Source organism: Pristiophorus japonicus, chromosome 1 (genome assembly GCF_044704955.1).
Source record: "Pristiophorus japonicus isolate sPriJap1 chromosome 1, sPriJap1.hap1, whole genome shotgun sequence".
In the NCBI taxonomy this organism is placed as follows: Eukaryota; Metazoa; Chordata; class Chondrichthyes; family Pristiophoridae; genus Pristiophorus; species Pristiophorus japonicus.
In genome coordinates, this window is record NC_091977.1 from 372,456,323 (window position 1) to 372,471,535 (window position 15,213).

Sequence of the window (15,213 nt, forward strand, 5' to 3'; positions counted from 1 at the left end):
ATCCTTACCAACGGATCCATTACAGACCCAATCCACATCCGGACCGGGGTCAAACAGGGCTGCGTCAACGTGCCAACCCTCTTCGCTGCCATATGCTCCACCTCACAGTCAACAAGCTCCCCGCTGGAGTGCAACTAAACTACAGAACCAGTGGGATCCTGTTCAACCTTCATCGTCCCCAGGCCAGGTTCAAGACCACCCCAACCTCTGACGTCGAGCTAAGTACACGGACGACGCCTGCGTCTATGCACATAGAGGCTGAACTCCAGGACGTAGTCGACATATTTACTGAGGAGTACAAAAGCATGGGTTTACGCTGAACATCCGTAAGACAACGGTCCTCCACCAGCCTGTCCTCGCCACACAGCACTGCCCCACAGTCATCAAGATCCACATCGCGGCCCTGGACAACGTGGACCATTTCCCATACCTCAGGAGCCTCTCATCAACAAGAGCAGACATTGATGATGAGATTCAACACCGCCTCCAGTGCGCCAGTTCAGCCTTCGGCCGCATGAGGAAAGAGTGTTTGAAGACCAAGCCTTCAAATCTACCACCAAGCTCATGGTCTACAGGGCTGTAGTAATACCCGCCCCTCCTGTATGGCTCAGAGACCTGGACCATGGTACAGTAGACACCTCACGTCACTGGAGAAATACCACCAACAATGTCTCCGCAAACTCCTACAAATCCCCTGGGAGGACAGACGCACCAATGTTAGCGTCCTTGACCAGGCCAACATCCCCAGCATTGAAGCAATGAGCACACTTGATCAGCTCCGCTGGGCAAGCCACATTGTTCACATACCAGACACGAAGCTCCCAAAGCAAGCGCTCTACTCGGAACTCCTTCATGGCAAACAAGCCAAAGGTGGGCAGAGGAAACGTTACAAGGACACCCTCAAAGCCTCCTTGATAAAATGCAACATCCCCTCCGACACCTGGGAGTCCCTGGCCAAAGACTGCCCGAAGTGGCGGAAGTGCATCCGGGAGGCACTGAGCACCTCGAGTCTCATTGCCGAGACCATGCAGAAATCAAGCGCAAGACAGCGGAAAGAGCGTGCGGCAAACCTGTCCCACCCACCCTGTCCCACCTGTGACGGGGACTGTGGTTCTCGTATTGGACTGTTCAGCCACCTAAGGACTAATTTTTAGAGTGGAAGCAAGTCTTCCTCGATTCTGAGCAACTGCCTAGGATGATGATGATGCTGGAGTCCATTATTAAGGAAGCAGTAGCGGGACATTTGGTAAAGTATGATTCAATCAGAGTCAGCATGGTTTTATGAAAGGGAAATCATGTTTGACAAATTTGCTGGAGTTCTTTGAGGATGTAACGAGCAGGGTATGTTTGGATTTCCAGAAGGCATTCGATAAAGTGCCACATAAAAGGTTACTGCACAAGATAAGAGCTCACAGGGTTGGGGGTAATACATTAGCATGGATAGAGGATTGGCTAACTAACATAAAACAGAGAGTCGGGATGAATGGATCATTTTCCGGTTGGCAAACAGTGGGGTGCTGCAGAGATCGATGCTGGGTCCTCAACTATTTACAATCTATATTAATGACTTGGATGAAGGGATAGAGTGTAATGTAGCCAAGTTTACTGATGATACAAAGATGGGTGGGAAAGCAAATTGTGAAGACACAAAAAATCTGCAAAGGGATATAGACAGGCTAAGTGAGTGGGCAAAAAATTGGCAGATAGATTATAATGTGGGAAAATGTAAAATTAACCACTTTGGCAGAAATAATAGAAAAGCAAATTATAATTTAAATGGAGAAAAATTGCAAAGCGCTGCAGTACAGAGAGACCTGGGTGTCCTTGTGCATGAAACACAAAACATTAAGTGTGCAGGTACAGGAAGTAATCAGGGAGACAAATGGAATGTTGGCTTTTATTGCAAGGGGGATAAAATATAAAAGCAGAGGAGTCCTGCTACAACTGTACAGGGTATTGGTGAGGCCACACCTGCAGTACTGCGTAGTTTTGGTCTCCATATTTAAGGAAGGATATACTTGCATTGGAGGCTGTTCAGAGAAGGTTCACTAGATTGATTCCGAAGATGAGGGAGTTGACTTATGAGGATAGGTTGAGTAGATTGGGGCTAGACACATTCGAGTTCAGAAGAATGTGAGGTGATCTTATTGAAACTTATAAGATAATGAGGGGGCTCAACAAGGTGGATGCAGAGAGGATATTTCCACTCATAGGGGAAACTAAAACTAGGGGGCATAGTCTTAAAATAAGTGGCCGCCCATTTAAAACTGAGATGAGGGGAAATTTCTTCTCTCAGAGGGTTGTAAATTGATGGAATTCTCTGCCCCAGAGAGCTGTGGAGGCTGGCTTATTGAATATATTTAAGGCGGAGAGAGACAGATTTTTGAGCGATAAGGGAGTAAAGGGTAATGGGAGCGGGCAGGGAAGTGGAGCTGAGTCCATGATCAGATCAGCCATGATCTTATTTAATGGCAGAGAAGGCTCGAGGGGTCAAATGGCCTACGCCTGCTCCAATTTCTTTTGTTCTTATGTTCTAACATTCCATTTGCCTCCCTGATCACTTGCTGTACCTGCATACTCACGTTTTGTGTTTCATGCACAAGGACCCCCAGGTCCCTCTGTGCTGCAGCACTTTGCAATTTTTTCCATTTCAATTATAATTTGCTTCTCTATTTTTTCTGCCAAAGTGGATAACCTCACATTTTCCCACATTATACCCCATCTGCCAAATTTTTACCTGCTCACTTAGCCTGTCTATATCCCTTTGCAGATTTTGTGTGTCCTCCTCACAATTTGCTTTCCCACCCATCTTTGTATCATCAGCAAACTTGGCTACATTACACTCGGTCCCTTCATCCAAGTCATTAATATCCCTGCGGCACCCGACTAGTTGCTGTTTGCCAACCGGAAAATGACCCATTTATCCCGATACACTGTTTTCTGTTAGTTAGCCAATCCTCTATCCATGCTAATGTATTACCCCCAACCCCGGGAACTTTTATCTTGTGCAGTAACCTTTTATGTGGCACATTTGCGGTTTTCCAATCCGCTGAGACCGCCCCAGAATCCAGGGAATTTTGGTAGATTACAACCAATGCATCCACTATCTCTGCAGCCGCTTCTTTTAAGACCCTAAGATGTAAGCCATCAGGTCCAGGAGACTTGTTCGCCTTTAGTCCCATTTTTTTAACCGAGTACTACTTCTTTAGTAATAGTGATTGTATTAAGTTCGTTCCCCTCCTATCGCCCCTTGATTATCCACTATTGGAATGTTTTTAGTGTCTTCTACCATGCAGACTGATACAAAATATTTGTTCAATTTCTGCCATTTCCCTGTTCTCCATTATTAATTCCCAGTCTCATCCTCTAGGAGACCAACATTTACTTTAGCCACTCTTTTCCTTTTTATGTACCTATAGAAACTCTTACTATCTGTTTTTATATTCCGTGCTACTTTACTTTCATAATCTATCTTCTCTCTCTATAATTTTTAGTCGTTCTTTGCTGGCTTTTAAAAGTTTCCCAATCCTCTGGCCTCCCACCATCTTGGCCACATTGTATGCCCTTGTTTTCAATTTGATACCATCCCTCATTTCCTTAGTTAGCCTCGGAGGGTTATCCCTTCTCTTACAGTCTTTCCTCCTCATTCGGATATATTTTTGTTGCAAGTTATGAAATATCTCCTTAAATGTCTGCCACTGCTCATCAACCATCCCATACTTTAATCTATTTTCCCAGTCCACTCTGCCTTCATACCTTAGTAGTCTCCTTTATTTAAGTTTGAGACACTGGTTAGAGATCCAACTTTCTCACCCTCCAACTGAATTTGAAATTCAACCATGTCATGCTCATTCATTCCTGGAGGATCCTTCACTGGGAGATCATTTATTAATCCTGTCTCATTACACAGTACCAGATCTAAAATAGCCTGCTCCCTGGCTGGTTCCGCAACGTACTGTTCAAGGAAACTATGCTGAATACACTCTATGAACTCTTCCTCAAGGCGACTCTGGCCAATTTGCTTTGTCCAATCATTATGAAGGTTAAGATCGCTCATGATTATTGCCATTGCTTTTTTACAAGCCTCTATTATTTCTTGATTTATACACCGTCCAACAGTGTAGCTACTGTTAGAGGACCTATAGACTACACCCACCAGCGATTTTTTTTTCCTTTATTCATTATCTCCACCCAAACTGATTCAACATCTTCTGAGCCAATATCGTTTCTCACTCATGCATTGATCTTATCCTTTATTAATAGTGCTATCCCACCTCCTTTTCCTTTCTGTCTGTCCTTCCAAATTGTCAAATACCCCTGAATATTTAGTTCCCAGTCCTGGTCACCTTGCAACCACGTCTCTGTAATGGCTATCAGATCATACCCATTTGGATCTACTTGTGCTGTCAAATCATCTATTTTGTTGTGAATGCTATGTGCATTCAGATAAAGAGCTTTTAAATTTGTTTTTTTTTAAACCATTTTTTCCTGTTTTGACCCCACTTTCTGATTCACCATTATGTTTATACATTCTGGCCCTTCTTGGTTTTCATTTCCCCCGGTGCTACCCTGCTCTTTTGCCTTCTCCTTATTCTCTGACTTTTAAAATTTTCGCTTGCCTGAATCCTCCCCCCCACTAATTAGTTTCAAGCCCTCTTTGGATGTCCTTGTACACGAATCACTGAAAGTTAACATGCAGGTACAGCAAGCAATTAAGAAAGAAAATTGTATGTTGACCTTTATTGCAAAAGGATTTGAGAGAAGAGTAAAGAAGTCTTAATACAATTATATAGGACCCTGGTGGGACCGCACCTGACTATTGTGTAGAGTTTTGGTCTCCTTACCTGAGGAAGAATATAATTGTGCAATGAAGGTTCACCACACTGATTCCTGGGATGGGGGGTGGGGGGGGGATTGTCCTATGAGGAGAGATTGAGTGGACTTGGCCTATATTCTCTCGAGTTCAGAAGGATGAGAGGTGATCTCATTGAAACATACAAAATTCTTAAGGGCTTGACAAGGTAGATGCAGGGAGGATGTTTCCATTGGCTGAGGAGTCTAGAGCTAGGGGGTCACAGTCTCTGAATAAGGGTCGGCCATTTAGGACTGAGACTTCTTCACTCCGAGGGTGGTGAATCCTTGGAATTCTCTACCCCAGAGGGCTATGGAGGCTCCGTCTTTGAGTATAAGACAGAGATCGATTGATTTTTGGATATTAAGGGAATCAAGGGATAAGGGGAAAGTGGAGTTGAGATAGAAGATCGGCCATGATCTCACTGAATGGCAGAGCAGGCTCGAGGGACTGAATGGCCTACTCCTGCTCTTAATTCTTATGTTATGTTATGTTCTCACTGCATAGATGCTGCCTGATCCTGCTGAGTATTTCCAGCATTTTCTGTTTTCATTTCAGATTTCCAATATCCACAGTATTTTGCTTCTGTTCTTTATTTATGCAACATAGCTTGGTGGTAGTGACATGACATGATGGAGGGTGTGTTTAGGCAGGAGATGCTCTCCCCAAGAGCTGTACGGTAGTCACTCCTACCAATGGTGTTACAGACAGATGTATCTGCAACAGATAGTTTGGTGAGGATGAGGTCAAGTGGGACAATTGTCATTCAAACGTTTTCAGCCAATTCATCTGCACTGAATATAAACCCATTGGAACTTTCTTCAGGTGGCACAATTACTTAACCGCCACCCGGCACTGACCAGCCCCAGGTTGTAGTCATAGAAAAGCAAAATACTACAAGAGCAGGAACTTTGCAATAAAAACAGAAAATGCTGGAAATACTCAAGATGATCAGGCAGCATGTGGAGAGAGAGAAAGAGAGTTAACGTTTCAGGTCGATGACCTTTCATCAGGGATGCTGCCTGACCTGAGTATTTCCAATATTTTCTGGTTTTATTCCAGGTAGTGCAGTCTACTGTTGTTATAATAGCAGATTTTAACACCCAACATCCAACTGCCAATGGCTCCAGGCAGATGAGCACCTGGAAGAGTATGCTGAAACCCTTGTTGGAAGATATCAAAAGGCAAACACCCACAACCTGTAAGCCATGATGCAGCTGCAGTAACATAACGTCAATGAAAGAGCAACATGGGCAGTCTGAAACAACAGCAGGGTTCATCCCTCTGACTCAAGAGTTACCATCATGCATGACGAAGAGAGGAGTGGAGCGGAGCAGTCATTGGAGTTCAGACGATTATCGGCCGATGATGATGGATATAAATCCAGATCCCAGGAGTAAAAAGTCAGTGTGCTAAACCGCTATCTATGTATTCATCTAATTTGCTTGAGTTGTGAGTCCTTCTTATGAAAACATTCTGTAGTTACATACCTAGCACAGGACAGTGATCTCTGTAAAAAGAACCTCCTTTTGCATCCTGGACACATTTCAAGTCAGACTGGTTAAAAGAAGGAAAGAAAATCATATTAATGTTCTTACATAGACACACAAAACACAGGTTAAATAGGAAGGTTTTACTCTCCCACTCTAGTTAATGGTAAAATAGAAAGCAGAACTTCCCTGATGGTTCAGGGCCTTCATCTGTGTGTGGCAGGTCCAATTACTGTTCAATGCTGACTAATCTCAAGCACTGTAGCAGTAGGAGTAGTACAATTGGACTCATCCAGGTTTGGGAAAGGAGGGAAGAGCTGAAAAACAGAGCTATTGTTTTCACTCTTATTATCCAATGAATCAGCTTGAATTGCATGAATGTGGATGCTGGAATAGGGCTTGATCTGGTTTGGCTCTGATACCCGACACAGTCAAATAGCGGGAGTTCGAGGAGGCGGAGCGGCAGCTTGGGGAGGCCTACAAAAGGCCAGCTGGTGCAGCTGCAGGGAGGGAAAGCAAAGAAGTAGAAAGAAATCGAAGGGCGACATCGCAGCCAAGGGGTAAGTGATTGGTGAGTAGTTTTCTTTTTCTTTATCAGTAGGTAACCTTTAGCATTGTTGTTGCCAAATTAAGTTAATCTAAGGGTTAAGTCATGGCAGGAGAGCCCAGGCCCGTGTCATGCTCCTCCTGTGCTATGTGGGAATTCAGGGACGCTTCCAGTATCCCTGATGACTCCATGTTCGGGAAGTGTATCCGGCTGCAGCACCTGACAGACCGCATTGAGGCACTGGAACTGCGTGTGGATTTACTCTGAAGCATCTGCGATGCTGAGGATAGCACGTTTAGTGAGTTGGCCACACCGCAGGTAAAGGGTACACTGCCAGATAGGGGATGGGTGACCAACTGAAAGAGCAGTGGAAGGAAGGTAGTGCAGGGGTCCCCTGCGGTCATCCCCCTGCAAAACAGATACACTGCTTTCGGTACTGTTGAGGGGGATGACTCATCAGGGGAAGGCAGCAGCAGCCAAGTTCATGGCACTGTGGGTGGCTCTGCTGCACAGAAGGGCAGGAAAAAGACTGGGAGTGCTATAGTGATAGGGGATTCTATTGTAAGGGGAATAGACAGGTGTTTCTGTAGCCGCAATCGAGACTCCAGGATGGTATGTTGCCTCCCTGGAGCAAGGGTCAAGGATGTCTCGGAGCGGGACATTTTAAAGGGGGAGGGTGAACAGCCAGTTGTCGTGGTGTATATAGGTACTAACGATATCGGTAAAAAACAGGATGAGGTCCTACAAGACGAACTTAGGGAGCTGGGAGCTAAATTAAAAAGTAAGACCTCAAAAGTAGTAATCTCAGGATTGCTACGAGTGTTACATGCTAGTCAGAGTAGGAATCGCAGGATAGCTCAGATGAATAGATGGCTTGAGGAGTGGTGCAGAAGGGAGGAATTCAAATTCCTGGGACATTGGAACCGGTTCTGGGGGAGGTGGTACCAGTACAAACCGGACGGTCTGCACTTGGGCAGGACCGGAACCAATGTCCGAGGGGGAGTGTTTGCTAGTGCTGTGGGAGAGTGGTTAAACTAATATGGCAGGGGGATGGGAACCTATGCAGGGAGACAGAGGGAAGTAGAAAAGGGGCAGAAGCAATAGAAAGAAGAAAAGTAAAAGTGGAGGGCAGAGAAACCCAAGGCAAAAAGCAAAAAGGGCCACATTACAGCAAAATTCTAAAGGGGCAAAGTGTGTTAAAAAGACAAGCCTGAAGGCTGTGTGCCTCAATGTGAGAAGCATTCGTAATAAGGTGGACGAATTAACTGCGCAGATAGCTGTTAACGGATATGATGTAATTGGCGTCATGGAGACATGACTCCAGGGTGACCAAGGTTGGAAACTCAACATCCAGGGGTATTCAACATTCAGGAAGGATGGACAGAAAGGAAAAGGAGGTGGGGTGGCGTTGCTGGTTAAAGAGGAAATTAACGCAATTGTAAGGAAGGACATTAGCTTGGATGATGTGGAATCGGTATGGGTGGAGCTATGGAATACCAAAGGGCAGAAAGCACTAGTGGGAGTTGTGTACAGACCACCAAACAGTAGTAGTAAGGTTGGGGACAGCATCAAACAAGAAATTAGGGATGCATGCATTAAAGATACAGCAATTATCATGGGCGATTTTAATCTACACATTGATTGGGCTAACCAAACTAGTAGCAATGCGGTGGAGGAGGATTTCCTGGAGTGTATCAGGGATGGTTTTCTAGACCAATATGTCCAGGAACCAACTAGAGGGCTGGCCATCCTAGGCTGGGTGATGTGTAATGAGAAAGGACTAATTAACAATCTTGTTGTGCGAGGCCCCTTGGGGAAGAGTGAACACAATATGGTAGAATTCTTTAAGACGCAGAGTGACACAGTTAATTCAGAGACTAGGGTCCTGAACTTGAGGAAAGGTCACTTCGATGGTATGAGACGTGAATTGGCTAGAATAGACTGGTGAGTGATACTTCAAGGGTTGATGGTGGATAGGCAATGGCAAACATTTAAAGATCACATGGGTGAACTTCAACAATTGTACATCCCTGTCTGGAGTAAAAATAAAACGGGGAAGGTGGCTCAACTGTGGCGAACAAGGGACATGAAGGATAATGTTAAATCCAAGAAAGAGTATATAAATTGGCCAGAAGCAGCAGCAAACCTGAGGACTGGGAGAATTTTATAATTCAGCAGAGGAGGACAAAGGGTTTAATTCAGAGGGAGAAAAGAGTATGAGAGGAAACTTGCTGGGAACATAAAAACTGACTGCAAAAGCTTCAATAGATATCTAAAAAGAGAAAAAGATTAGTGAAGACAAACATAGGTCCCTTGCAGTCAGATTCAGGTGAATTTATAATGGGGAACAAAGAAATGGCGGACCAGTTAAACAAATACTTTGGTTCTGTCTTCACGAAGGAAGACACAAATAACCTTCCGGAAATACGAGGGGACCGAGGGTCTAGTGAGAAAGAGGAACTGAAGGAAATCCTTATTAGGTGGGAAATTGTGTTGGGGAAATTGATGGGATTGAAGGCCGATAAATCCTCGGGGCCTGATAGACTGCATCCAGGAGTATTTAAGGAAGTGGCCCCAGAAATAGTGGATGCAATGGTGATCATTTTCCAACAGTCTATTGACTCTGGATCAGTAACTATGGACTGGAGGGTAGCTAATGTAAAACCACTTTTTAAGAAAGGAGGGAGAGAAAACAGGTAATTATAGACCGGTTAGCCTGACATCAGTAGTGGGGAAAATGTTGGAATCAATTATTAAAGATGAAATAGCAGCGCATTTGGAAAGCAGTGACAGAATCGGTCCAAATCAGCATGGATTTATGAAAGGGAAATCATGCTTGACAAATCTTCTGGAATTTTTTGAGGATGGAACTAGTAGAGTGGACAAGGGAGAACCAGTGGATGGGGTTTATTTGGACTTTCAAAAGGCTTTTGACAAGGTCCCACACAAGAGATTGGTGTGCAAAATTAAAGCACATGGTATTGAGGGTAATGTACTGACGTGGATAGAGAACTGGTTGGCAGACAGGAAGCAGAGAGTCGGGATAAATGGATCCTTTTCAGAATGGCAGGCAGTGTGACTAGTGGGGTGCCGCAGGGCTCAGTGCTAGGATCCCAGCTATTTACAATATACATTAATGATTTAGATGAAGGAATTGAGTGTAATATCTCCAAGTTTGCAGTCGACACTAAGCTGGATGGCAGTGTGAGCTGTGAGGAGGATGCTAAGAGGCTGCAGGGTGACTTGGACAGGTTAGGTGAGTGGGCAAACGCATGGCAGATGCAGTATAATGTGGATAAATGTGAGGTTATCCACTTTGATGGCAAAAACAGGAAGACAGAATATTATCTGAATGGCGGCAGATTAGGAAAAGGGGAGGTGCAACGAGACCTGGGTGTCATGGTTCATCAGTCATTGAAAATTGGCATGCAGGTACAGCAGGCGGTGAAGGCGGCAAATGGTATGTTGGCCTTCATAGCTCAGGGATTTGAGTATAGGAGCAGGGAGGTCTTACTGCAGTTGTACCGGGCCTTGGTGAGGCCTCACCTGGAATATTGTGTTGAGTTTTGATGATCTAATCTGAGGAAGGACGTTCTTGCTACTGAGGTTCACCAGATTGATTCCCGAGATGGCAGGTCTGACATATGAGGAGAGACTGGATCGACTGGGCCTGTATTCACTGAAGTTTAGAAGGATGAGAGGAGATCTCATAGGAACATATAAAATTCTGACGCGACTGGACAAGTTAGATGCAGGAAGAATGTTCCCGATGTTGCGGAAGCCCAGAACCAGGGGACATAGTCTAAGGATAAGGGGTAAGCTATTTAGGACTGAGATGAGGAGAAACTTCTTCACTCAGAGAGTTGTTAACCTGTGGAATTCCCTACCGCAGAGAGTTGTTGATGCCAGTTCATTGGATATATTCAAGGAGAAGTTGGATATGGCCCTTATGGTTAAAGGGATCAAGGGGTATGGAGAGAAAGCAGAAAAGAGGTACTGAGGTGAATGATCAGCCATGATCTTATTGAATGGCGGTGCAGGCTCGAAGGGTCGAATGGCCTGCTCCTGCACCTAATTTCTATGTTTCTATGCTTTTATTTTACTCTCAGGTAAACACTTAAACCAGTTTACTGACTCCGTTTACACCACAATGAGATAATTTAGCACAGAATATTGCAACATTTACATTGGCCAGGATCTTGTGTTGCCATTCACCTTGCTGACAGCTGCCCAAAATGTTTTTGTGGGCTTTAGAGCACAGAGTTGCACTAATTTGACGTCTGTTTTAAGGCCAAGAAGGTTGTTCAGCAGTAATTATTATTTAACACGCCATTAAAACTCACTTACTCCTGAATGCACCAGCCCAAACTTTTTCAGCCATTTTTAGTGCAGAACGAGTGGGAAAGCAGCCAAGTTCCCGCCGTTGCAGTCATTTCAGTATAAAATCTATAGGTGAGGACTGCGACAGCGCATCCAGTGGAGGAGCAGGGTACCGCTGACAAACATCTGGATTTCCGCGGTTAACACATGTGCGCACTCCAGACGTTGCTGTCAGATTTTCTCCGTTATAACGGGGAGCGCTGTTAGCCCCAACGTTATTCTTATTGCAAAATCCGGCCCATTGTTTTACACTGCACATTTTATACCACATCCACACTTCAAACATGAACTATTTCATAAAGTAAAAGATTCTGAAGATTCTTTAACTTCCTCCATTAAATGTTTAGATTCTATTTGTAGTTCCCAAAATGTAATGTTTAGGTTACATTTTAACCTACATTACATCACTTATTGAACAAGAAAGTTGAATACTATTGGGTAATAAACTTATTTCACTCAATGGCAAGTTGGCCTGTTTGCTTGGTGCATGTAAAGCTCAAATATGCAAGCAAGATGTGGAACGTTTTACTCTAAGTTACAACTTAAGTGGAGTATAAAAACGGACTTCATTAGTGATCTTTACAAAGATCAATTTTTGTTTTGATTAATATGCATGACCTCTCATTAATGAAGATTACTACTTTAGTGCAGTTCCTTTCTAAGTGTCACATCACAATCAACACTCTATAGCACACGCTTCGAACACCCAAACTCTTCACTCAGATAATGCAGAATTGCATTGCTGATCCTACTTACCATGCCTTCAAATCCCACTCTGTATAAATTCTTGGCTCCATTATCCCACAAAACATATGCTGCACTATGAGGGCTAGAGGCACTCCAATCTTGGATTTCAGTGACCTAGAAAAGAAGACATTCACATCACTGTAGTACTACTAAAAAAAACATCTAGCAGAGTTTTAATGTATAACTCAGGATACATTCGAGGTCTAAAATAGGGGGAAGGATAAAAGGGGTGTAAAAGACTGGAAAACTATCTCAGGCAGCGAGGAAAAAAACATAAGACATCAATAGGGGAAAGCCGGGTTGGGGGGCAGAGATCACCTTGGGAGATGCAAGGTGCACGCAATATTTACCTAAAAATCAATTAACATACCCTTGTATCCAAAGGAAAATTGAGGCCAAATTTGAATGTGTTAACATGTTACAATTTAATCAAGTGATTCAGGCTCATTTGCTTCCAATAGCTCTATTAGCAGAAGATTCCCACCCGAGGACATTTACTCTTGACTCAACAGGTAACTGTTGTCCAGTCTTGGGTGAGCTGCTAGAAGATGTGCTTACAGTAGAATCAACCGAGTTCTGCAGAAACACATCTATCTGCTGTTGAAGGCTTTACAAGGCATGAATAAAATGTCAGACAAGACGACTTTAACTGAAGATAGCAGGATAGAGCAGAAGGAGTTTAAAATGTACGTGTACTTGCCAAAATTCTATGGCACTTTTCAATTTGAAATGTACAGGTATGCTAAATTTGTGATTAGATATCCATGAACAGCTAAGCTATTGATTAAGATTCTCTTCTAGGTTATATCAAACAAGGCTCGTAATTATCTCTATTGCACAACCCAAGCAAACCTCCTCGCAGAGTGGCATTAAGGGATGTGGAAGGGTCTGCAATTTTATATTCAAACATCATTATCTTTTTACCAGAAAAGCACAAAATTATTCTGTTTACTGAGCAAGTTTTTCTTGGAATTGTGCTGGAGAACGTAAAGCAGTTTGAAAACGTCAGACAGAAAACAACCTGATATATAATAGCAGCCAAAGCATTTTTGTTTGTGAAATTACAGAACCCTCATTTCTTAATCCATCCTTGAACTAACCAAGAGGTTGAAGCTGAGCTTAGTTTTGCATATTTGCTATTTTTTTGGTCTGTCTTGAAATTCAATCCATTGGGGTTTATGTCTAATCAAACCTCAGTTGCATATCTCTTCTAGCTCTCATTATATTTTATACCAAATATTAGTTGTGGTTGAGGGGTATACTAGTAAAATGTTGTCCATAGACTACTTGAGCATGTACTATGCTTTGCAACTTGCATATAACGAGAGGAATAATGGTCTATTATTTACAGATCCAAAGTTACAATGGGTTTGTATTATTATATCCCTTGAGTTTTTGGATAATAGAAAAGTCCCTCTGCCAACAGATAAAACTGTCGCATTCAATGTCAATAGATTGGACAAACAGTGCATAAGAAAACTTACTAAGCTATAAGAGAAGTGTTCTTTCGCAGGGTGAAATTCGAAGCAAAAAAAACCTAATTCTGCAGCAAAATGTTAAATATCACAAATAGGTCATGGAAACAACTGCAATAGTACAGTACAAGATAGGTACGTTATTAAATATATAGCACTCCGCAGCATAGCATGTGTTGCAAGGAAGCTAGGTTGATTCAATAGGTATAGGCCAGAAACACTCCACCCACTTTCCAGTCTGCTGATAAAACCATTCTTAACCCCCTGGGTCAATACTGTGTATTTTCCATGCATGCACACTTCTAAATTTTCCACAGAAGCAGATGTGCACTGTAAGACCTACAGTTTGTTTGAAGTAAGAACAAAACACTCTCAGTGCTTCAGTATATTATTTAAGCGGATACCAGAACTGAGAGGTTATACCTGGCAGGAAAGATTGAACAGGCTGGGGCTCCTTTCTCTAGAAAAGAGAAGGCTGAGGGATGACCTGATAGAGGTCTCTCAGATTATGAAAGGGCTTGATGGGTAGAAGTAGAGAAGATGCTTCCACTTGTCGGAGAGACCAAAACTAGGGGCAGTAAATACAAGATAGTTACTAATAAATCCAATAAGGAATTCCGGAGAAACGTCTTTATCCAAAGAGTGATTAGAATGTGGAACTTGCTACCACAAGTAGTTGAGACAACTAGCATAGATGTATTTAAGGGAAGCTAGGTAAGCACATGAGGGAGAAAGGAATAGAAGGATATGTTGATGGGGTTAGATGAGGAAAGGAGGGAGGAGGCTCATGTGGAGCATGATTGCTTGTTATGGCTTGGGAAATTCTGGTACCAGGAAACGAGAGCAATTTTTATCTCAGACCCGAGGTGAACCAAATTCCAGGGATCGCAGTGGCTTCTTCAGCATATGATCAGGCAGTCAGTCTCTGGCCAAAGATTTCTTTCATCCAATGCACGATTTCTTGATTGATCATCTTTGTGAATCAATTATTATGTTACATTGTTATTCTTATCAAAAACAGTTAATGCTAATTTAACCATGAAGGCTTAAACAAGCAGATAAGTGTGTCACTTAGATGTATCAACAACTACTTGCATTTATATAGCAAGTTTAACATTGCAAAATGTTCCAGGGCGCTTCATAGGAGCATAATCAAACAAAATTTGACACCGAGCCACATAAGCTGATGTTAGGACAGCTTGGTCAAAGAGGTAGGTTTTAAGGAGTGTCCGAAAGGAGAGAGAGAGATAGAGCGGCAGAGAGCTTAGGGCTGAAGGAAGAGATGCCAAGGGTGGAACAATTAAAATCAGAGGCGCGCAAGAGGCCAGAATTGGAAGAGTGCAGATATCGGAGGATGGTAGTGCTGGAGGATGTTACAGGGATGGGAGGGGCGAGGCCATGAAGGGATTTGAAAACAAGGACGAGAATTTTCAAAATTGAGGTGTTGCTCAACCTGGAGCCAGTGTAAGTCAGCGAGCTGGGTGAACGAGACTTGGTCCGAGTTAGAACACAGGCAGAGATTTGGAAAAGCTTAAACTTACGGAAGGTGGAAGATTGGAGGCCAGTCAGACAGAGTGTGTTGTAATAGCCAAGTCTAGATGGTAACAGAAGCATGGATAAGGTTTTCAGCCGCAGATGAGCTGAGGTAGGGAGAGAGTCGGGCGGAACGGGATGGTGTCAATTTTTGTGACAAAGTCGTCCATAAGCTTGTTGCACTTTTCT

General features: G+C 43.4%; 1 protein-coding gene across 1 annotated transcript in view; it reads right to left on the reverse strand.

Annotated features, from left to right (window-relative positions):
• mib1 (MIB E3 ubiquitin protein ligase 1) overlaps window positions 1–15,213 on the reverse strand; it is a 265,770-nt gene that overhangs the window by 205,154 nt on the left and 45,403 nt on the right. Inside the window, exons 4-5 of the mRNA XM_070890910.1 lie at window positions 12,026–12,130; window positions 6,343–6,409 (exon numbers count right to left, since the gene is read on the reverse strand). Of these exons, the coding sequence (XP_070747011.1) occupies window positions 6,343–6,409; window positions 12,026–12,130 (172 nt within the window). The remainder of the gene's footprint in view (window positions 1–6,342; window positions 6,410–12,025; window positions 12,131–15,213) is intronic.